The sequence below is a fragment of the Phymastichus coffea genome, unplaced genomic scaffold (genome assembly GCF_024137745.1).
Source record: "Phymastichus coffea isolate CEN01 unplaced genomic scaffold, Cenicafe_Pcof_1.1 PCOF00100, whole genome shotgun sequence".
Lineage (NCBI taxonomy): Eukaryota > Metazoa > Arthropoda > Insecta > Hymenoptera > Eulophidae > Phymastichus > Phymastichus coffea.
This window is the reverse complement of record NW_026706911.1, coordinates 541,307-564,248: the sequence shown is the minus strand read 5'-3', so window position 1 is coordinate 564,248 and position 22,942 is coordinate 541,307. Positions and strand designations below refer to the sequence as shown.

Here is a 22,942-nt window from a genome sequence, read left to right as displayed (position 1 = left end):
GCAATTGCTAGTCAATCTCCCGATCAGTTTGCCTATAATCTCATGAAAGGACCCGGATACATGGCTGTGACAGCAGGAGAGGTAGTACACATCGTTAAGTGTATACCCGTTGATGTGAAGGTATCGCAAGGAGACGAATGTTATGCTGAACTAAAAGTAATCCATAACAACCATACCAAATTTTTATCTCCAAAAACACATATTTTGAAGGCTTATGGGACAGTAGTTGATTGTAATGCTCTCCTACCCACATTTTTTTACTTTAATGATGACTGGTATAAGTTTTTACCAAGAGCAGTAGAAGCAAAAACTCCCACCACTCTTAAGCCTTTTTCTGGATTAACTTGGAAGTACCAGAATATTCCCTCACTAGCCACCAGCGGAATATATACAGAAAAGGATCTACAAGATTTAATGAACAGAATCCTGTTCCCCTTGGAGCAACCTGCAGTAATAAATGATGTAACCAGAGAAATTCGTGGACACACCATAAGAGACAGTAATGGAATAATTGGAAGGTTAATGAACGAGAATGTAATGGAGCAGTTAATAATCAATACCTGGAGCAAAATGTGGATGAAATTTATGACCTTTGGTACTTTCAGTGCCGGTATACTTGCAATTATACTAATTGTCCAAACTACAAAAAAATTAATAGAAGTCCTCATCAATGGAATAACTCTACATAGCATTTATGGATGGTCTTTTCATCTGATTGGGGCCATATGGAACAGTTTAACTACGTTTCTGATACATTTAGCACCAAAACCCACAGAAGCGAAAAGGGATGTAGAATCACCAGCAAATATTGCCACCGCTCCTGGACAGGAGTTATATCCGACTCTACATACAACAGAAAATGAAATAACACAACACAACCAGAGTAATTCGATTCCAGCATCACAATCTCAAGCAGTTAAACCATCGTTTGGGTTCCTCCCATGTTAGGGTAAGATCTTCGAGATTAATAAAATAATAAAAATAATAATAAAACCTTGATTACAGCATGATACGACAAGATCTTTATAATTAGAATAAAAATTTCGATTGCTCTTCCTCGTTGCACTCCTCTAGCAATCGTTTAAGTGTGGGGGTGTGACGGCTAGCCATAACTTAGTTTTTTTTATATTTAATTATTAAATATGACGAACGGAGTGGGAACCTTCCTGATTTCCCACGATGAAAACGCATTCGAAATATAAACTTTGATAGTGGCCCGAGCCTGCGTACTCAAGCTTACAATCAACGCTCTATCCTGCTTTGTCCCACACGTATGTGTTGACAGGGGCCTACGATCATCGCGTATACATCGTGAAGTGTTATCACGCCGATAATGGAAGGGGACCATAAAAATGCAATCTATCTTTTTTTTTCCCACCGATTTTTAAGAAAATATCCGTAATATTAAATAGATTTTCATCAATTTTGTAAGCCATTATAATGCGCACCTTTTTGTCACCGAATAACCAATAAATAGAACAATAATGTATTTTATAATAAATCGTAAAAGGTTTGAATTTTTCTGAATGTTCATAATAGTCACTATGTATCGTCATAATTAATTAAGTTTAGTACAATTATGTATAAGTAATTATAAGCTATAGCGTTACTCTTGCTCTTAAAAGTGGCACTCCGAGAGCCATCTCTGGAGAAAAGGGCCCAAGTTAAAAAGGGACCGCCCTTTCTCTCTCTGAAAATTCACGCCCACAGACCAATAAAGAAATTCTGAATATGATTAGAAAATTTCCGACCAATACAAAATTTAGCCGTTATCGCTTCATGGGCCTGAGGAAAGGGATTTCCACCCAACCACCCACGGCTTATAAAAAGCTCTGTACAAGGCTGGAGAGGAAGTTAAGTGAAGTTAAGCTCAGTTCAGTCAGTTAAGTTAGAGGAAGTCAAGTTCAGATAGAGTAAGTGCGGAGTGAGCACCAGGAAGTCCGTAATAAGAAGTTTTTACTAGTGAGCGAGTCCCGGAGCAAGCATCAAATCACCCAACTATATTCAGAACATATAGAGAGAGAAAGAGGCCAAAGAGCAGAGAGAGAACGCAACATTAATAATAACTAAATTGATAAAATAAAAGTAAGTAAAATCTTAAACCTGGCTATCCTTTTCTTTCTTTAAGTAATCCGCCTTTCTTTTGGAAATTCATTAAGCGTGAGTCTGGTGAATTTCCATTAAAGTCCCTTAAGAACACATTAAGCGTGAGTCTGGTGTGTTCGTAATAACATTTGGTTATTACATTCCCCGTTAGCATACAGTTTTCTCAACGCAACAATATTGCTCGTCCCGGCTTGTGTGTTACACGATAGCCAAATCAGAGCAACCCTGAGTTTACGCTTGCTCCAAGCGTACCTGAGAGTGACCCCGACGTCACACAAATTAAGTAAAAAATAATTGTTCCGATCGAAAAAATCCATAAGTTATTTCTAATATATGTAAATAACTGCGATTTGAACAAAAGATAATAAAGTTATGAAAGATATTATTATACATGGGAACATTCCTATCTCCGTTACTACGAGCTAAATGGGATTTTGTTTTATCAGAGTAGCTTCGATAGTTTGTTTTTATTTAATGTGGAGGAACCGAATGAAAAAGACCAACATTTTGAACATTTTCCCAACAGTTCGAAAATCTCCGTCTCCCTCTAAATTTACATAATGTTAACGATGAATAACGAATAACGAAAAAAGGGTAGGACTTAGGAGAGGCCACAACTCATAAGAGGACGGAGGAAACGTCGTTTTTGAAATTATTTGAATACATATAATACCAACGAAGATATTTTACTTACATCTATTACTTATGTATATATATATTATACTACATAATATACATGATGATATAACTATTAATTAACGTATTATACTAAAATTAAAAAATTTAATGAAATTGTACGGAAGAAGTTTAGGGGACAACAAGTTTTTTTGCGCTTTATCGAACTCTCATACATTCACGATCTAACAAAATAATTGATCTTTTTCAGGGTATCATGCTAAAACCCCAAAACAGTACATCATTATAACTTCTAGCTTAACCATATCTTACGAGAGTATTAGAATCTATGGTGTTGTTTAATGTATGAATTTTTAAAATTGATTGTTGCCTGAAATTTACTCTACCGAGGTCGGAAAATTCACCATACAACGACTCTAGCTATCTTTGAATATTTTCTGCAAGTTCACACGAAGACTTTTCTCTAGCGTCGTACAACCAGGGCGAGATTTGAATTTCACGCCACGAAAACTTTTTGAACGTCGTCTCAGTATCGTCTCGTCACACGTTCACACAAGTACAATGCATCCTGGCACACCTATCAAATCTCTTCCTCCGAAGATTTCATCTTTCTATACACTGTGCCCACCCTAAACAATCGTGGCTTTTCTTCAGTTTTGATGTAGTCCAGAGTTTACCGCCGAAGTGATTGGCTCTAGAATTTCTCGCTGGGACGAAGGTGGCGCGACGCTGTCTTTTTCTCTCGTTGACTACTTTTTCCGTGCCGAGTTGGTTTGAAAAATAAAAGAGAAAGACGCAAAGTGCGAGAGCTTGAGAAAATATCAACTGCGTTAACATGAGCTCTCGTTTATTCCAGGATAGAACCAGACAATGGCTGCGATCTTTTTATTTCGCTGCCTAGTGCTTTGAATTCCAGCGCGAGATGTATTTTTACGTTTCGCTGAGATGGATGACCGAATTAAACGTTAAATTGCAGGGATTTTTGCCTGATGAGTTTTCAAGAAGACGCAAGTTCATTTTTTTTATTTTTTCTCCTTGCTTGCAACTCTTTTGGCTGAATGGAATTCAGAACGTATTCTCTTTTTGTTCTTCCCTAAAAAAAATGGTAGCGTGGAAGGTAAAGGTAGTTTATTCGTGATATGATGTGCTCGTGTCAATTACGCTTTATTGAGTTTGTATAATGTGTTGAAGAAAGAACAAGAACATGCATTATAAAAATTGAAGAGAGAAAGAGAGATTATCGTTTCGATAAATCGACCAATATACTACGTTCGCATAGAGTAATGAAATATTACATTGTAGGCGGACGTTGCTGACAGCTTTCTTTCATAAATACAAAGATTGTCAATGAACGATTTGTTTTTCGTTCTTTTTCTTCTAGTTTTACACCTCCTTCATAGTTTTACTTCGGCAATGAGGAAATTCCTAAAAAAAAAACAGTTCGCCGCGCTGTTTGACGCGTCGTGTCGTCAAGAAAAAAGACAGTACCAACGCTTAACGCCCTTGTATAGTAAAAGAGATGGGTCCTCGTGGGGTATGCAAGTGCCTTCCATGCTCCTGATTGGTTACCTGCAAGGAGTCCAAAGAGAAGGAGCAGTTTTTCATATTTCCATCCCTTTTCTTTTTGCCGAAGTATGGCGTACATTGAGCTCATTTCCTTGCAGAAATTCGCCGAGAACAGTTGCTCTTCGTGAGTACACTTTCTCTCTCTCTCTCTCTCTCTTTCCCTCTGTCTCAAACTTCGTCTTGTCATCAATTTCTTGAAAGTGAACCAGCGACGCATTTTAAAGGGCAAAGGCCGGACTATCCCTGTTTTAGCTGAGGATGCGCTACGACCTTTAGAGTGCCTTCAAACCCTGCGGCTTTACCTATCTTGCATCGATAGAGACGTATCGAGGGCTATTCCCGTTTCCGAGACGTCGGGGCTGAGTTCTCAAATTCTGGAACATTCTCCTTATCGATAAGTTGCGCGTCGTATTGGAAAGCGAACATCATTACAGAGTTCAACTCTGCGATTTATGGACGTTAAATCGAATCCAATCAATCTTATAATTGTCAGCATAGAAATATTTCTACGTGTTTTTGTCTTTATTTATTTCGATTTATTCGTTCACTTGTGTTTGAGTGTAAACGTAATTAACGACTACCTGCAATATATTCTTTGTATTTGAAGGGCCTTTCTCCCACTTTTGACTCAGATTCTTCTGTATGCTAAATGCAGTATTATATGATTTATTTTCATTAAAGAGAATAATATTAATCGAACATCAATCTATTCATTATATCATATACGCACCCATACTCAATCTATACTATTATCTAATCTATGCTTACGTGAGTATTCAATTTTTTCATCTGAAATTAATTTTATTGTGGAATTTATATGCAGTTCATTCATCGATTCATTTTATAATTTATCGACTAAATTAAACAGATTGACTGATTAATCACCTGATCAGCTGTTATGGATAGTATATATGTATTGCGAACGCTCATGAAAAATTAATGCAGATTTTTTTAGACGATTAAACGTTCCAAAAGCGTATCAGTTAGTTAGCGTGAATTTAATAGGGATAAATCATATTAACCGTAAAATAAAAACCGACTGATACCTCGACAGAGAAGTTAATTGAACTTTGCTTTGTGCGTAAGCTTAGCTTCGAATAAACAGAGTACACAATAAAAGATATAAATTATTGGATAATAAAATAGTGTACAGTGATTTATGCTTTATTTATTTATACAATATTAGAGAATTGTTTTGAGAATGCGCTAATTATAATCGTAAACGTCATCCAAAAATCAGTTATTTACATCGTGATATGATTATAGAAAACAATAATGTTGTTAAAACTTATATTACATTTTTTATCGTGTTTTTGAAATTTTGTCGTGATTTTTCAGGATAAAATTATGAATGATAAAAGCGTAAAAATTTATAGATAATAAAATAAATGATATAGTTGACTATATCTCATATGAAATTATCGCAATGTTTAATGCATATTAAATTGTTGAATTTTCAATATCACCAATAAAAGTTTTGATCGATATTCGTGCATCAAAATGAATGCGAGGAAAGGACGAAAAATATGGAAGCGCGCTAGACATCATATATATTATGTTATACAAGAAAAGTTTTCTAAGCGATCTGAATATCTTCACAGGCACTGTTCATTTCTCGTTATTCAATAAACAAGAATATACGAATTCACTTTTCGAATACCGTCGATATAGGCGTATTTGAAACAGTACGAAGAATGGAGCTGTCAGCTAAATCAAAAGGCTTGAAGTTCGCATTTCCTTGAATGAGATGAGCCTATCAGAGCCCTATCTGCGTCAGCCATACGAATGCAATAAATATTCATGTCAGCGTGTGCTCAGAAACACGCCGCCATCACTTACACTTTTCCGCTCTGGATGACACCCGCTTGCACTCGAAGCTGAAGGACATCACAAACTCGAGTGCCAGTATTTTAATCAGTGCATAAGAGACCAAATGAAAGCTTTGTTTGTGCAACTAGAATATTATAAAATTACCGTCGTACAATTATCGCAAGATGTTCACACATCAAGATTCGTTAACAAGAAATTTTCTACATCTGTATCTATTATCTCTTCTCCACATGACATTTACAGCTATCGCGAATTGCAAACTTTATGCGCTTAGTCATGATTGTAAATATGCTATTTAAAACAAGGTGATCATCAAATCGTTTATTATTTTTGTAGATTCTCCAAACTTATCTACGCCAAGTCTATTATTAAAAACCACGCTATGATCGACAACAAATATTAACGGCATTTATATTTTTTATAGCACATTTATTTTTATACTATTCAATATTGTTTGATTTTTAATATGTCATATAATGCATTTGATGTAACGATCATATCATCCTTGTAAGTCCGTAAATCCGGTGCATACATCTGCATCTACATGGTGTACTGCATGTGGTTAAGTTTGCGTTCCGTCAATATATAAATAGCCTCATGAAAGTCTATAACTATGGTAAATAAAAGGTTTTGTTTATTGTAACAATTAACAAATTTCTTTATATATGAAATTAACTTGCTTAAACATATGAATGAACTTACTTTTATATGAAAACTCGATTATTTGTTAGTCTCTATAACTCACGTATAATGAGTGCAGAATAAATATTATTGATATCAGAGCGCAACTGAAAGTCCATCATTCTATTAAATAGATCAAGAAATGAAAGGTAACATGATCTAACTACTTTTTCAAGTTTTATTCAACCAATCGTTCAATACGTTGATATTAAAAAACTAAACATTAATTAAGACAATCGAGTAGGATTTATTCCGTGCCATCTGGAAACGACTGTACAGGTTTGGTAAAGGTAAAAAATATCGCGGCATAGAGCATCGAAAGTGATATTTACCAAACACACAGCGTGTCTCGTCCACAGCTGCAAAGAGAGTTTCTGTTAAGCTTAGTCCAGCCATAACATTAGACTAACAACGAGGGCAGCTTTGACCGGTCTGCATTAAACACATACTCAACTTCTCAGCGCACATACATACGCACATGCATAATGACAACGGAGGGGGTAGCATTTTCAGGGGACGCCCCGCTGAATATGACTGAGACGGTACCCGGTAAATAAGACAGAGTACCCGAAAGAGGCTATTTTTCTTTACGACCTAAGCTTTTAGGGTAGTGCTTGCTCGGATATTTACTTGACTTTTAAGAGTCCACAATGAGAATCGTTGACTGTAATTTCCTCGTTTAAATTTAAACTGTTCAATTTCAATTCTAATGTTCAAAAAGTACAGTCTAATATTATTATATTCGATTTTGAGTAGCAGTATAGCTTTATGCAATGAAAATGCAATGGCCCTTCCTTTAATTTTCTAAATATCTCTTTCTCGGTAACTTTCATTTAAAACATTACGGATGGAAGCTAATACGTTAAAATATGAGAAGCATGGACACGAATGAAATTATTCACGCATATGAAATATAAATAAACTTTAAAAATATTGTTAACTGCCAGTTCCCTCTAAAATTTTTATTTTCAATTCAAAATTTTATGAAAAAAAAAATAATTCAGAATCCCCCCCCCCCCAAGAAAACTTTCAAAAAACGTACATATCATAGAAGCTGTGCCTACTAAGGAGTTACAGTAAGAGCAAGACAGTCTGGTCACAAAAATATCCTCAATGTATTGTTTTCGTCGCAGAGAGCAAAACATCGCCTCGTTCTCGCTTTAATCCCGCGTCAAGCGTACATACGCGTATATGACTAAGTCTGTGACAATACAGCCATGGTGAGCGTGCGTGTATTTGATGGTACTAGAGAGAATCGGTGGGGAGGGTTAAAACGTAGCGAGCGGCGGCGGTGGCGAAAAGGGGAGCGTACACACAGAGAACAGCAGCAGATGCACGCACACACGCACGCGGAGACGTGATGTGTATGGGGGGGGGGGGGTGGTCGGGTGGCGCGACGCCATGCAAAGAGAGCGCGAGTGCGCCAGTCAGTAGGAGGGTGCGCAGGCGGCGCACACCGCAGCGCTTCCATAACCTTATACGGCCTTGTGCTGCTGCCACTGCTTTAACCGACGGCCTTCCTCGCTCGCTGGCCTCGATGACGCGCATCTCAATCTCGTTGTGACTTTGTTTTTCTTTTTCTCATTCTCTACAATTTCGTGGACTTTGCGAGACTGCTGTGCAGCGAGGATGCGCGACGTTCCTCCTAGGACTTGAAGAAGACCTTTTGTTTTGGGTAAGTTTCAAAAATCAAACTCGAGGGGTCAACAAATGTTCGATTACAGTTTATAAAGTATAAAGTTTTTGGTTAGTAGTAAATATTTAGCTGTTTTTTTTTTTAATAAAAACTATAGATGGACTAGACGTTCGGGAGTGATGTAGTGACCCTATTTTCAAACGAGATGATAACGCAAAAAAAGTTTATCACTTAATATGACAAATGACGATAAATATAGAACTTTCACGTAGAAGCTCGCATATTAAAGGTCAGAGCGATATAATTAAAGTCTATAAAAAAGGACGACCCCATTGTAGGGAATTCGTGAAATTGGATTTTTTCGAGTAGGCCAAAGTGAGAATAAGCTGCGCGGTTTTGTCGCGAGCAGTGTTTTCTTTTTCTCTTCCGTATTGATTACGAGCGAGGGTTCGTTGCACGTGATGCGCTCTGCTTTTCTCTGTTCTTTGTTAACTATTGTGTATCACCCGCAGCGAAGTTCATGAATGAAAAGCAAGTTCTCCACCGACGACAAGTCGATAATTTGAGTCTGCCCCTTTGGAACAATCTCTTATTGACATTCTAATTAATAGGTGCAATTTTGCCAGCCAGGGAGCTTATCTATGGCGCGAGCCTAGTTCGAAAATTGGGTTAATGGAAGATCACGGTTATTGATTATTTGCAAAGGAACGCGACGTGCAACACCCCTGGACGTTACATGAACTCTTCTCGGATAAGACAAAGTGGGTCTCGTCCTATCGTTACATAAGCAACTCGAGATGCTTCGTCGCTCGCAGTGTCGCGATTAATTGGCGGGCCATTTTTGTATTTTGCCGCCAAGGTGTACTGCGATATTATTTTCGAAATTAATCTTGGAAAGCAACCCAATTTAGTGGGCTCGGAAAAGAAACTAATCTCGGCGTAAATGTGATCAACGATCAACGTCGACGACTACAACGGCGACGGCTCATCACCGTAATTAATAACCGCCGCGACGAGCTTGAAATTTCCATTAATTAATAAGCGTTGCGAGCGAACACGAATGATTGCGGCAAGACGAATAAACTTCGCCTTCGCCCGTGTTTTTTTTATTTATAGCCTCGTAGTCCAAGGACGAGTAAGCGCGAGGGTGGGCGACTCAGGCGTAAAGTTAATAGAGCGCGTCGCCTTCCCGGCGATCCTTTTCTTCTTTTTTCTTTCCCTCTCTCTGTCTTTCTCCTTTTGTCGACCCACCCGGATCCGAGCCTTATTCACTTTTACGAACGAACTGTAAATATGCAGAATGCCGAATTGCCAGCGTTCTTGGCAATTTTCGTCGAATGAAAGTGAAGTTTTGCGTCGAGTGATCGGTCAGACTTTGTCTTGCAATGGAGTGCTTTCATTTTTAAAACTGCTTTTCTCGGCTCCTTGAAAACTTATTTCGCTATTTCTTGCAAATAGGATCGATACAGCTGTTTCATTCAGTCTTCAAAGTCAATTTCCGTCGGTCATTCGCAAGAGATCAGTTACGCGCAACGAAAGATTGACGACGAGTCCAAAGCAATTTCGAAAATTGCTCGGCCGAATGTACGCGAATCCATTCCGGAAAGAGAGTAGCTGTCGCGGCAGCATCATTGAATAATCCGCAGAATCGGACGGAAGCAATTCAGCAATTGAAAATTAATGAATTCCCAAGAGGCACAACCCGACTGCTAATGTTATTGTAGCGCAAGAGACGCGTCAGCGAGGCGAGAAGGACTTGCATGTGCGTTCGAAGAGGGCGTACGAGAGTCGCGCAGGTGTAAGAGAGAAAATCGTCTGCAGCGGCAGCGACGACAAGGACGAAAGGCCGGTCAATAACTGCGTCTGGGAGCCCGGCCCATTCACCCGATTCTCACAGCCGGCCAATGTGTTCCTTTCGCGCGAGTCAATTTCGCGCCCTGACGAATTTCAATGTGGAATCGCGTGCCCGCCTGCAGTCTCGTCCAGAGACTTGTGTTGGGGATGAGCAGGAGGAAGCGAGATTGGCCCAAATTGACGTGGCACACTTTTTACCTAGGCACTTTTATTCATGGATTTTGTCGTTTGATCCCCGAACCTTCTACTCAATTTCACTGTCAAAAGCTTGTGCTTTTCAAAAATCAAGCTTTGTGAAAGCCTTTTGTCGCTGCTTACAGTTGCGCGGAAATTGAATCGCATGCTAATTGAAGCTTTTCTTGTTTACGTTAAAATGCAATGTCTCATTTACAATTTAAAAATACTTTGCCTTAGTCTAGTAGTAAACTTTACAAAGTTATTATTAATAATATCAGTCGCTCAGTAATTAGTAACTAGTCAATTGCCGGATCAAAAGAACGTAAATAAACAATAAATTATGAAATCGAATAACATCGATAGAACAAATGAACAATAAAGTTTTCCGAAAAATTTCTGGGATTCGTTCGACATTCCCCCACTAGGTGAAATGAGAACCGATTTTTCTTTGCGTACAATAGTTCTTTTATCAGATAAAAAGTTGCAGTAAAGTTTCAACGACATTCAAGCTTCGTGAAATAACAGGTTAGTTATCCTCAGCCATTCTGATTGCACCAAGCAATCATGCACAATACAGACTCTGAACGGAATTTTCAGTTGTTCTTATTATGCATTAAAAATCCACTAAGAACGAAATACTCAACGAAATACTCAATAGACTTTCTTAAATTTAGTTGGAAATTTTTAGCTGAAAGAATATTATAAAAATTTTGATTTTTACATACATTAAGTGGCTGAACATTTTCTCTTTCATCCATTCCAGGCTTACTTTCTTAAAGAAAAACCCATTAGTAAGCTTGTTTGATTAACTGACTTCTCATATTACCAGCGATGAATGTTGAAAGCGAATTGCGTGGAGGACCAGTAATTAAATATTTAATGCAGTTACTTGCGCCAACAGAAGTGGAAAAGTTATCGGAGCGGCGCGTTGCAATATGTGCGACGTAGGCGAGACTCGTGTACTAGCCAACGGGAGCACGTCACCGTCGGTGCTTGCAAAGCTTCGTCGGCCGAGTTGCGACGAAGAGCCAGCCAAACACCAAGACAAAAGCAATGGCACGTCGAGCCCGTCACGATCGACGCCAAGCACGCCTACCAGCCTCCGGAGAATCGCCAGTCTGGAGAAGTGCTTCAGTGACCCGGAATTCTTCGAGTCAGTTACACACCTTCTTTAACCTTCTGCTTTTCTAAATTTTTCTTTTGTCACGACTTTGAGATACCTATGTCCATGGCAAATTACTCTTGCTTCACTCATTGACGAGGAATTTTTTATCTTTGGTCTTGGGAGTAGCCGAGTACCAACAAAACTTGAGATGCCAGTCTAAACGAGTAGCATTTTGTTTTTACGATCAATTAGTATCCCTTACAATGCACTCCCCGATTGAGCAATTGAAAGTCCAACGATCTCGCAGCTCCCAGTCAGGCCTAACGTACAGCTGACCGACCATTAGCGAGCCACAAAAAGTCTCGATCAAACAACTCGCAAGTCCCGCAGAGTCCTCATAAATACGCGTCATTAGCGTCGGCGACGAAAAAGCGCAGTGTTGCGCGTCGCCGATCGGACCTCGTATAATCGTTTTTTCTTACGATCGTCAGCAGGAAGCAGCGCCAGCGACAGCAGCAACGCCAGCAGCAAAGGAACGGCTCGCCGGCGGCGACGCGTCGCTCAACTAGCTCGACTCGCGAGGCAACGAGCACTGAACCCGTTGTCGACGACCGGCAGCGCAACAACGGCGCTGAAAACCATCAGGTAAGTCCGTTTGCGCGCGCAAGAGTTCTCGCAAAGAGACCACCAGGACGATATTTGGAGTGCAGCGCGTGTACGGCGCGAGAGAAGAGGGGGAGGGGGTGTTGGCAAGAGGAGGAACAGATGATAAGACCTCGCGCGACTTGGTAAACAGGTGTTCGTTGAACCTGCTGCTGCGCGCACGCGCACCACACGCGAGGCGAGCTTCTGTGCTCGTTTAATTTATTCTAGGTACGAGGCTATTACTTTTGTGTCATGTGGCTGACGCTGAGTGAACTCTGAAAAGACTTGTTGTTGTTGTTGTTGTTGTCGGTTGGGCAAACGTTTTAACTGGCATGCCGTATTGTTCGCCGCTTAATTTATATGCAGGAATTCGTGCGCAGATTACGTTTCGAGGAGTAATGGTTTCGTTACGATCTTTTTGTGAAAGTAAAAAAGTCAATAATAACTTACGGTTCTTTTGTGCATAAGCAGTTCGTAAATGACGGCATTAAACATTGGACGTTTGATTTGTCTGTCGTCCGACGGATGAAAATGACGCCATTAATTTCACTGGGAAAATGACTTACTCTTTACGAGAGCTAAAGTTGCGCAGCGCGTCCGTCAACTGAAAAAGCGAACTTGGCAACGGAGTCACAAAGATAAACAGACGCGAGAAATCGAGCCCTACAGTATGGTAGGTGTATTGGTCGCAGCGGAAACCGATTTACCGATGTTAATCGACGAACCGAAAACAATTAGAGTGCCATCCTCTTGGCAATCTCTGTCTAGGTTATTGCAGTCCGCGTAACAGATATTACAAAAGCTAAGTGTGTATACACGGCAAGAGAGCTGTCGAGGTGCATAAGGCCAGCAGCCTTCGCCGTCACGATCGTTTTATCGACTCATCAAGTCTGCCAATTGAAGCGTCGAAAATGCCATCATCCTCTTTGCGAGCGGCGGAGTCCCTTGACCTGCAGTGATTGCGCTGTAAAGCGCGGAGCATCGATTGCAATCAGCCTCGTCGTTCCGAAACTCAATTGCCTCGGCGCTCGCTGGCTTCTTCGCGTCGCAGGGCCTTCGCGGCTCGATGCATCATCGGAAATTCTTGGAATATCGCCCGCCGGGATGCCCGTCGGACGCACAGTCCTTTCACCTGAAACATCTTTCGGCCAACCTATGCAGTCAGTCCTTCGTCCGTCTCGGCTTACGTTTCAGTGGCTCTGGACTCATAGAAAGATCGTCGCGCTCCAGTCTTTCTCACCCAGCGAATCGCAACCTTTCCGATCGACAAGTCTTTCAAGTCAACTCAGAGTTCAGCGAAATTAAATGGGCGCGATAAATGAAGCTCGCAACAAAAAAAACACGACGATAAGTGCCCGAGCTGCTTTCGTAAAAATGGAAGATCGGCAGATCGGCCGAAGCTTTTATCTGAAATTCCTCCTCAAAAACATGCAATTTCCATTTTTGGGATTATACCGTGCGTGTCGGTTACAACGTTGCGCCTCGCGATGTACGCGCGTGCATCGGCAGCAGGTTTCAGCATCGCGACAGCGCTCGAAGACGCAGATGGATGAAACAGGAGACCCCGGGAATGAGAGAAAAGGCTCGAAGGGAGGATAGAAAACGAGAGAACCGAGAGCAAGAGAGGGCTATTAAGGCAAAGAGGGAAATGGAAAGAGGGCAACGAGGGAGGAGCGAGCTATTGACAATTCCGTGGGTGAAAAGGAAAACGTGAAAAGCTCGAGAGCGCTTCCCGACTCGTTTACAACGTGATATACGCGCGAAAAATTGCCTTTGCTTTACGGTAGCGCTAGAAATTTTTTTTTTTTCTTCGCGACTCAAACTATCTCGGGCTTAAACATTAACGTGGTCTTTTGACTATTTTGCCGGAAACGAAGGCTGGAGCAACGACGTTTTCGGAAAAAATAAAATAGAAGTGTTGAGAAACAAAGAAACAAGGCGCGTAGTTGCAACGAACGAGAACGGCTTGAAAGAAAGGGGAGAGACCAGCGAGCGAGAGAAGAGGAGGGGGGAGAGAAATGAAAAAAATACATTCGTGAGGACGCGTGTGTGGGAGAGCTAAAGAGTATAAACGCGCCAGTAGAGCCCGAGGTGGAAAGGTGTTTCTTTGTGCAGATTTTTTCGGTTTAGGCGCGTTTCACATTTCACCTCGGCTCGCAATAGGCATCTGCACCATCTCTCAACTCTGCTTTTCGGCACATTTGTCCGTAAGAACAACGTGCTTTTCCCCGCCTTCTCCCTGCAACGAACTATTTTCCATACCTTTCTGTCGCGATTGCTTGGCTGAATCTCGCAATGCAATGTTATTTAAAAATAAACGTTGATGGATCGTTTAATTAAATTCTCAAGTGCGTTGCTAAAGGAACATATGTGCTATGAAATTCGAGTGAAATTAATTTTTTGTTAATTATAATTCATATAAAAAGAAAAAAGCAAGTGCTGTATGTTTAAATGAAACTGTACAAGTTCAATAAAATTTACGGGAAAACATTATATCGACAATTTGGGATTGCCTTCCAAGCAAGTACTGAGTGATCATTGTCCCTCTATTGCCTTTATACGAAAAAATTTATGCCAATTACTGAGCCTACTTAGATGAGTGTGGCGTAGTCCATAAATAATAATTTCAGAATAATTGTATGAAATGTAATGATTTCAAATATTAATTCTACATGACTCTTAGTTGATTACAGCCGTTGAAGCTGTTATTTAATTGAAAAATACTTTATTGGCGTAGAATACTATTCGAAGATAAAATTCTCTGGCGGCAAAATTATTATAACGATCATTTTATCTCAATTAGTAATCACGCGAATACTCATAAATACATTGTAAATAGAACACCATTTGTTTACCACAATGCCAAAGGACATTAACATTTAGTGACTTATCAGTGACATATTGTACTAAAGTAAATTAACTGTACAAATCCAAGACAATTTAAAAGGCAACGATACTTAATAGCTGAAAAAAAATAAGAAAAACTAAAACACGTATCTTGTAATTCTCATCAGTCAAGAATGTCTCCGTTGACCGTTACTATTCGCGCACACTTGATGGACCGTAAGCGCACTTTTCATAAAATAAAATACAACATAGAACAATAGTCGAATTATCCGGTGTAAGCGCATACATCTGAGCAATATAGCCTACAAAGTCAACAAACTCGTCGTCACGTCTCCGTAACAATACTCTTTCCACGCCGCGGCTCCATTAAATCAAATATCAAATAGAGAAGCGCTGAAAATTAGCGCGAGAAGAAAGCATTGAAAATCAGGTGCATCATTGTCTCATGCTTCGTAGGCATCGCATCAGCAGGACGCTCACCTTTTCACAGGCGCGAAAGAGAGGCAAGTAACGAGACGAATTTACGCCGATTTCCGGCCGACTGGTTAGCCGACGTTGTGAGCGAGGCTTGTTGATGGATCGGCGGCAGCGACGGCGGCGGCGGCGGCGGCGGCTTTAACGTACCCGCCAACAGTTGCCAGCCACCAGTCCGGTGTTTACTGCAGAGTGGCGAGCATCGTTTGCTGCTGTCTGCGCGCTTTCGTTAGTTTTTCAATTTCATGCGCGTGTGGTTTTCCTAGTTTTCACAGAAGGAAAGGTTTGTTCGATTTTTCTAAATTGGCCCATTTCTTCATTGTTTTTTATAATTCGGAGTTCGCAATTTATTTTTTATCGTGACGTACTTTCTTTGCGCTTCGCTTCTTTTTTTTTACAGGGATGCAAGAGGTATAACGGCTTTTGCATTTCTCGCAAGTAGTGACACTTGTAATAGGCGATCCGTAATGACGTTAGTGATTTTTGATTTGTTTAAAGATTAATTTTTCTCGGTAATAATTTGTGACGATTGTAACAAGCCGACGAATCTGGATACGCAAGGAACGTTGCTAGCTCCCAAAAGAAAAACAAAAATCCAAGACCCATCCAAAACGGACATCGCAACAATTGGCACGATGAATAGTCACTTCTCAATTGATATTCTCGCGAACGTACAGCGATACACATCGGATATTCCTGACACGTTTCTTCTTTTTATTACCGAGATAGAGCCCTTATCGTTTGTTCTGGTTTATTTTTCGGATTCATCGTCGCGGCATCTCGTTCGAGTGTTTGAAACACAAAAAAAACATAGCGCCTTCATATCGGTTTCTCAATTGACACCTACTGGAAGTTTCCAGCCAGTGGCGAGCTGATTTTTCAATAACAACACGCCACTCACGGCTAAGGTATCACCATGTTTTCACTATCAAACGATCTGGGCGATTTGGTCGATGGTGAAATCGATCATCAGTTTGCGCAATTTTACGAAGAAAATTGAAATATCTTTATGAAAAGTTGTTTGTTATCCAAACACCCAGAGCATTGGTTGCAGTTGCATCGATAACAGCCAAATTTGGTCGGTAAACAAATTGGTACCCAGATAAAAGCAATATATACAGTACCTCAATCGCTCAAATAATCCTCTCGTCATAAATGAATCGATTTTATAATACTCGAGAGCACGATGATTCAATCCCGTCCTCTCCTCAATTCAATGAATCATACTGGCCAAGCGTTCCTTAATGCCAGAAATACCTATTAGCTGTCTCGGCATGCAACAGCCGAATTCTATTAATAAAATAAAATTTATGAAAGGGCTATTGGTGCTATTCAAGCACTCGTTGGATTTCGAGAAATGCCTTTAGCGAGAAGTATCAAATCCATCGGCCAACGAATAGCGTATAAAATATCACGCGCGAAGCCAGAGGAAAAACGGCTTTTCATGCAAGTTATTATCGCCCAGTGCCAACTCGTAGTTGGCGAATTAATTTTCCCCAATAAAGTGCGCGACAAGCTACGACGTCGCGCCTACCTGAAAAAGCAATATCCGCGATTACTCAAGAACCCACTCGCTCAAACGGTACGGAGAGGTAAAAAAAAAAAAAGAAGCACGCGGACGAGCTCCGACAAAATGCGCCAATTAATCAAAACGAGACGTTCGAGCCGGGATGAGAAAAAAATACATACACGCGACGAGGCGCAGCGAATAACTTTGCATGATTAATCAATGTGGCCAAACGTGACGCCAGACCCGCGCAAATCACTTTCGTTAAGACACTGTTCGGTGCAACCTTCCCGCGCGTGATCGTCGTCGTCTGTACGTCGAGCACGTGACGTTTTCCTCAATGGCGACTCTTCGAATTTCGTGAAAAACCGATCTGGCTACGCGTGTCACTTGAGAAATCTGATTGTTCGCCGGCTTGTTGCGAAAATGTTGATCGTTGGTGACCAAAGGTCGCATTGGCTTTCGAGCCAAGTTAAAGATACCTCCCGCAGGATAAAACGCTACATGCAATTATGGATAATTTATTCGATTGCACGTTTGTTACGATAACATCCGTTAAAGCTGTTTGTATACCAGATAAAGGATGTTTTATTTACACGGACTTTGTCACGTCATTCTTACCGCGAACTAACGAAATCCTTCACCAATCGATAAGATCGACAAAGTTGTTGGCGGTCGTTTATGCAAAGCACGCAGCATCGATTCTGAAAAGCCAAGGCATTATTTTACGTAAGAGCTCGTTACCTGACTCAACGTAAAACGCAAAGAAAAGAAAATTAAAGGATCCCGTAAAGCGCGGCCAGCAAGAAAGCACGTGGGCGAGCGCGCGCAAAGTAAGAAATACGAATACAGGTATGCGCGCGGACAAAAGTGCGCGGAGGTAGCTTGCGCGAATGTGGGTATGTGTGTTACGCAGCCCGATCACACGGCTAGCGCTGGTTTTACCGTTCACCGTTACGGATTCGCGCGCGGAGGACCGCGATGGGCGCGACTGCTGGACACTCGCGCGACGTTCGGCTTATGGGTCACTGCGTCGTCACGTCAGCCTCTGCTTTTCCCGGCCCATGCTCCTACGAACGATTGGCTTCGTCGACTCGCGTCGTTTCGGCGACGGGGGCTCGAAGATCTTACTTTATTAAGAGTAATCTCGTCGTTGAGATCGGCACCAGCGCGTTGCCGATAGCCATATTTTCATTCTATCGTGCAAATCCTATATTGCAGGCCATGAAAATTATCTTCGCGTCGCAGTAATTAAAAGCGCACTTTATGTCGAGCAAACTGGTTATTACTCGGTGTAACGTATCGAACTCTGATTTTCCTTCGCTAACTATATTACCGTCGTAACAAGTTCAAGAAATTCACGGAGCGCGAGCTTTGCTATTCGACGAGAAGAAAAACGCAGGCGAACGTTAACTGATCGCCAGAAATATCCGCGCAAAAGCGAGAGGCGGACGCGATTAAGTCGCGTACGTACGATCCATCATTTCGATTCGGCGCAGACGCGCTCGAGAATAATAAGACCGCATGCTAATTTCGGCGCTGCGTGATTTGTGGACGCGCGCGGGCTGGTATCTCCGTAGTTCGGTCCGCGACACCTTGCGCGAGCACCTCCAATTAATGCGCAATAGCCGTCAAAGACAGCGTTGCGGAATCTCGATCTGCCATCTCGCGGTGCTCAGCTTCTCGGGAACGCTCGTTCCTTTTCTTGTTCTTTTTTTAACGCGAGCGTTAACCCAAAGTGTACACCGCGAGTTCAACGCACCGAAAGGGCGCTGGAGCGCGAGACGCGCAAAAGCGCACCGATTCGCAATCGAGAACACGTCGCTCGCGAAGGAGAAGCCGTCGCGATCGCTGATAGCACGCGAACGAGACTTTTGTGAGTGGCGGATTGCTTTCCAGAGAGCGGCGCTTTTGTCGGCGGATTATTGGATGCGAGTGGCGCGCATTGAGAAGCCTTCATCGTACAGCTACGTCCTTTCAATTGATCCTAATGTTGCAATTGAAAGATCAGTCAATTACGCGATTCCAATGAAACCATTCCTATTATCATTACGAGATTTATTTTATGCGAGGAGAAAAAGAAAGTCCAAATGATATTTCAAAGTGTTACGGTTAAATCCAAGATAAGATACGTGCCTGCACTCATGCGTGCATACGTCGAGGCGAGAGAGAGAGAGAGAGAGAGAGAGAGAGAGAGAAGTCGTTAAACATATGCCAACGATCTCCATTCATACGTCCCGAGCGAAGTCACAGCCGAGGCTCGCACTCGTTCGCTCGATATCGACGACGTCGCTAGTCGATACAATAATCGGACGTAACTTTTTTCTCGATCGGATGAAACGCCAAATTGACGCAGCGCGCGATCCAGCAAAGATACGCAAGTCGGGCGTCGTCGCCGAATCAAACGAGTGATTCGGCAGAGCGCACGTGCGCGGCCGATCAATCTTGCATCTCGGCGGGCTGCAATTCCGACTGGCGCGTAGCCGTCTCGCGCCTCTAATTAGCGTCTCGAGGTATCTTCTCGTTGGCGACGACTCGCGGCCCTCGTCGGTCCGCTGATCGGCGTGGGCAGAGCGAGGGATCTGCTACTTTCTCGACTGCGGGCGCGCGCAGCCTCTCGTCTTCCCCGTCGTGCGCCCGTCCGCAACGCTGATGGCGACTCGTCGAACGGAAGCGCGACCCACCAAGGCGGCCGCTCCGCCCTGCCTATCCTCTACGTTGATCGCGCGCGTCTCATTGTCTATACACGCGCGGACGAGCATAGCAGTTCTCGCGCAAGGCATTCCACGCGACGTGGAAAAGGCCTAATTACGAGATATATACTCTTCTTCCCCTTCTTGTCCTTGACTTTCAAGTGCCTTCTCTCTCTCTCTCTCCCTCTCTCGTGCGCAGGAGTTCTTTCGCAACGTACTGCGATGTATATCTGCCTGTAGCTCTTGGAGGAGAGAACCTCAATGCTTCGATTGTATCTTGCGCGATGTTTATAATTGACGGCAACTGACGTAAATTTTCGAGTGACAAGTGGATTCTTTGACGGCATTCGCCCCTTTTTCTTCGGTGTAGTGATCGATTTGATACATTTTTTTAAATCACCTTTACAGATCAACGGTATATATATATATATATATATATTTCGCCTTTTAGTAAACACAAAACCCAATTTTCCATACTAGTGTGCGTATACATACACACACGGCAAAATACCGCAACAAAACAAGACACATCGTTATTTCAAGTTAGCAAGTGTAACAGATGAGCCAGCGGAGCTCTCGAATTTAATTGAAATCCGTGAGTGAATCGCGTGCGTTGCGGTGTACCGAAACGCCGTCAGGCAAATCATCCATCGAAGCTTCTTTGGCGCCGTCGAACTCGCCGCGCAACGAAAGTGGCAGTGGGCCTTGCCTCGACTGCCAGGTTTGAGCTCCCCGGCCGATTTGCCGCTGCTCGCCGGGTATGCGCTCCGCGACCGTGGACTCTCGCGGGCCACGGACCGAAATACAGGCTACTTCTGACGCCGAGCGCGCGAGCATTCGCTGAAGCTCCATTCCGATTCGCGCGGTAATCGTATACAGGCATAGCGCGTTAATGACGCAACTGCGCTTTGTTCTCGAGAAACGAAACTTGAAGATTTCCTCGATCGAACGAAACGAACGAAAAACGGTGTAATGACCTCAGTTAGGCGAATCTATTCTGAATGAAAAAATCCTACGTTGTATTCGAAGCCGGGAAAGCTTATATAGGTGAAAATGCAAAGACCCGTAGGTATACTGCTTCGGAAAGCGATACACCTTGAGTTATGCACGTGCCACGCGTCGGTCGTAGGGGAGAAACTTTCACGTCGCTCGACTAATACGCTGCCCGCCGAGGCATTGATTGCGAGTCGCGACTCGCGTGCTGCCGTCGTGACGCGACGGAAAAGATACTGGCGCGAGCCACTGCGGCTCCGATTTGTTTGCTTTGCGCACGCGTCGTCGCTGATTTTTTTTTTCCTTTCTTTTCTTTTTCTTTTCGCGTGGCAAGGTTGAATCCCCGGAAGCCAAGAGCCTAAAGACGCGAACCGAACGGCAATCGCGCCTCCGCGCAAACGTCCGATTGGCAATTAGCGAGCAGAGAAGGAAAACAAGGGAGCCGGCACTCTGGCGTCGCTGCGCTCCAAAGTGACATCGTCATCTCACGACGACGACGACGACGAGTGTCCCGCGAGCGCGGGACGTTATATATAGCCCTCAAAGTCTCATTGCGAATGCCGTGCACGCGCATGCTAATTACTCTCTTCATTACCCCGAGTACGTAGAGCGGAGTCGGTTGTTGCGAGCGCACTTGCACTTCGGGCAATAACGTCTTACGTGTCTAAATGCGGAGGCAGCGCAGCATCAGCGGCAGCGCTTAAGTTACTCGCGTGGATGCGCTTTTCCTAATTCCCTGCACCGATTCACTTTCTAGCGACAGGCGCGCGAAAATATCCTCGCACGCGCTTGTACTTTTCCTGATGGACGTCGTGTAAGTTGGCGTTGTAGTGCGATGCTTATTGTCATCTCGATTGCCGGCTTAGCTTTTTACTTAAAGACGAATGTTATTTTATAATAGAACGCAAAGTTGGGGAATGCAGTTTTTATATAATAGTAGTAGTTATCGACGTCATTATCAAAATGAAATTCCAAGCCACCACGCAATGAAAATTTACGTATGGTTTTCGTCTGCGGGTCGCAAACACTGCAACGAACTTTTAGTGAACTGCGCAAATGATAGAGGGACTCGATAATTAAGCACGCGAAGCTAGAAAAATCGTTGTACAACATATAAACATTCAAAAATTATAATTTGATAAAGTCGATTGATGAATTGAAACAAGTTTTTTTTTTAATTTCATTGATTCAACACTACACAGCAGTCGATGCTAGCGCCTTATCGTAAGCTATTATGAATCGCAATGTCGATATTTATAAGCTCCGATGGGTTTAGCTCGATAAACGCTCGTTTAATCAAATCATCGCCGAGCGAAGATGCACCTCGAGAGCAAATTAAACGCGCGACCACCGATAAATTCTCATCTTGTAACAGAAATATCTCGGCCATCGAGTAGAGCGCACGAACCAAATAAAAGGCCCTCGCTGCGCGAATCAAACTCGAGATCCATAATGTCAATGCCGGATAAAAGGAAAGAACAAAGAAGCTCGCGAAAGCCTCGACACTAATTACGCTTAAATGCATCAGATCGGAGGCTGCGCACTCGAAGCCGAGGGAAAAGCGTCGAAGGCTTCTGCGACGCTCGTTTGGGTTTATCAGGCGCTATTAATTCCGCGACGCGGTTGAATTTTACGAAAGACACGGCGGCGGCACGCGGAAACAGGCGAACCGCGCGGCTCGTTAGGCCAATAGCTTTTTAGAAAGTCACGACGGTTTTGCGCTGTTAGCGGCCGTTCGTTTCGACAATGCCTCGCCGTAGTTTAAGGCTTCTCTCTTTCGGATTTTTGCCAGCGAGCGTTCAAGTACGTTAGCAATTGATTGTAAAAGAATAATGAGTATCCAGCAAAAGAGAAACCGCGGCTATTTATCCGTTTTTCTCAAACAAAGTGTCCTTGCGACAGATGAAAATGTCAGCATTGTATCGCTGATACTTCTATTTCTGGCATACCCTTTCGTTTTGTCAGAACACCCACGTATGTATGTATAGGATAGGTGTCGCGTGAAAGTCGCACAAATAAATTGATCGTATTTGGCACGTATGTCACTTGTACTGCCAAACTCGACCTGAATAAATCGATCGACGTTTCTTTATTTTCAGCTCTTAAGCGGGATTCGCTCTAGATAAATCATCCGATGTTTGACAGCCAGGCACTTTCGAAATTATTTGCAATCTCGTGTAGAATTTTTAACT

General features: G+C 42.5%; 1 protein-coding gene across 3 annotated transcripts in view; it reads left to right on the top strand.

Annotated features, from left to right (window-relative positions):
- Positions 1-8,246: 8,246 nt before the first annotated feature.
- The window catches only part of LOC131670111 (leiomodin-2), a 31,072-nt gene continuing 16,376 nt past the window's right edge, over positions 8,247-22,942 (top strand). Inside the window, exons 1-3 of one of the 3 annotated variants that reach the window (XM_058945481.1) lie at positions 8,247-8,494; positions 11,372-11,639; positions 12,083-12,236. In XM_058945481.1, the coding sequence (XP_058801464.1) occupies positions 11,422-11,639; positions 12,083-12,236 (372 nt within the window). In that variant the 5' untranslated portion in view covers positions 8,247-8,494; positions 11,372-11,421. The remainder of the gene's footprint in view (positions 8,495-11,371; positions 11,640-12,082; positions 12,237-22,942) is intronic. The other 2 variants (XM_058945482.1, XM_058945480.1) reach the window with 2 other exon arrangements.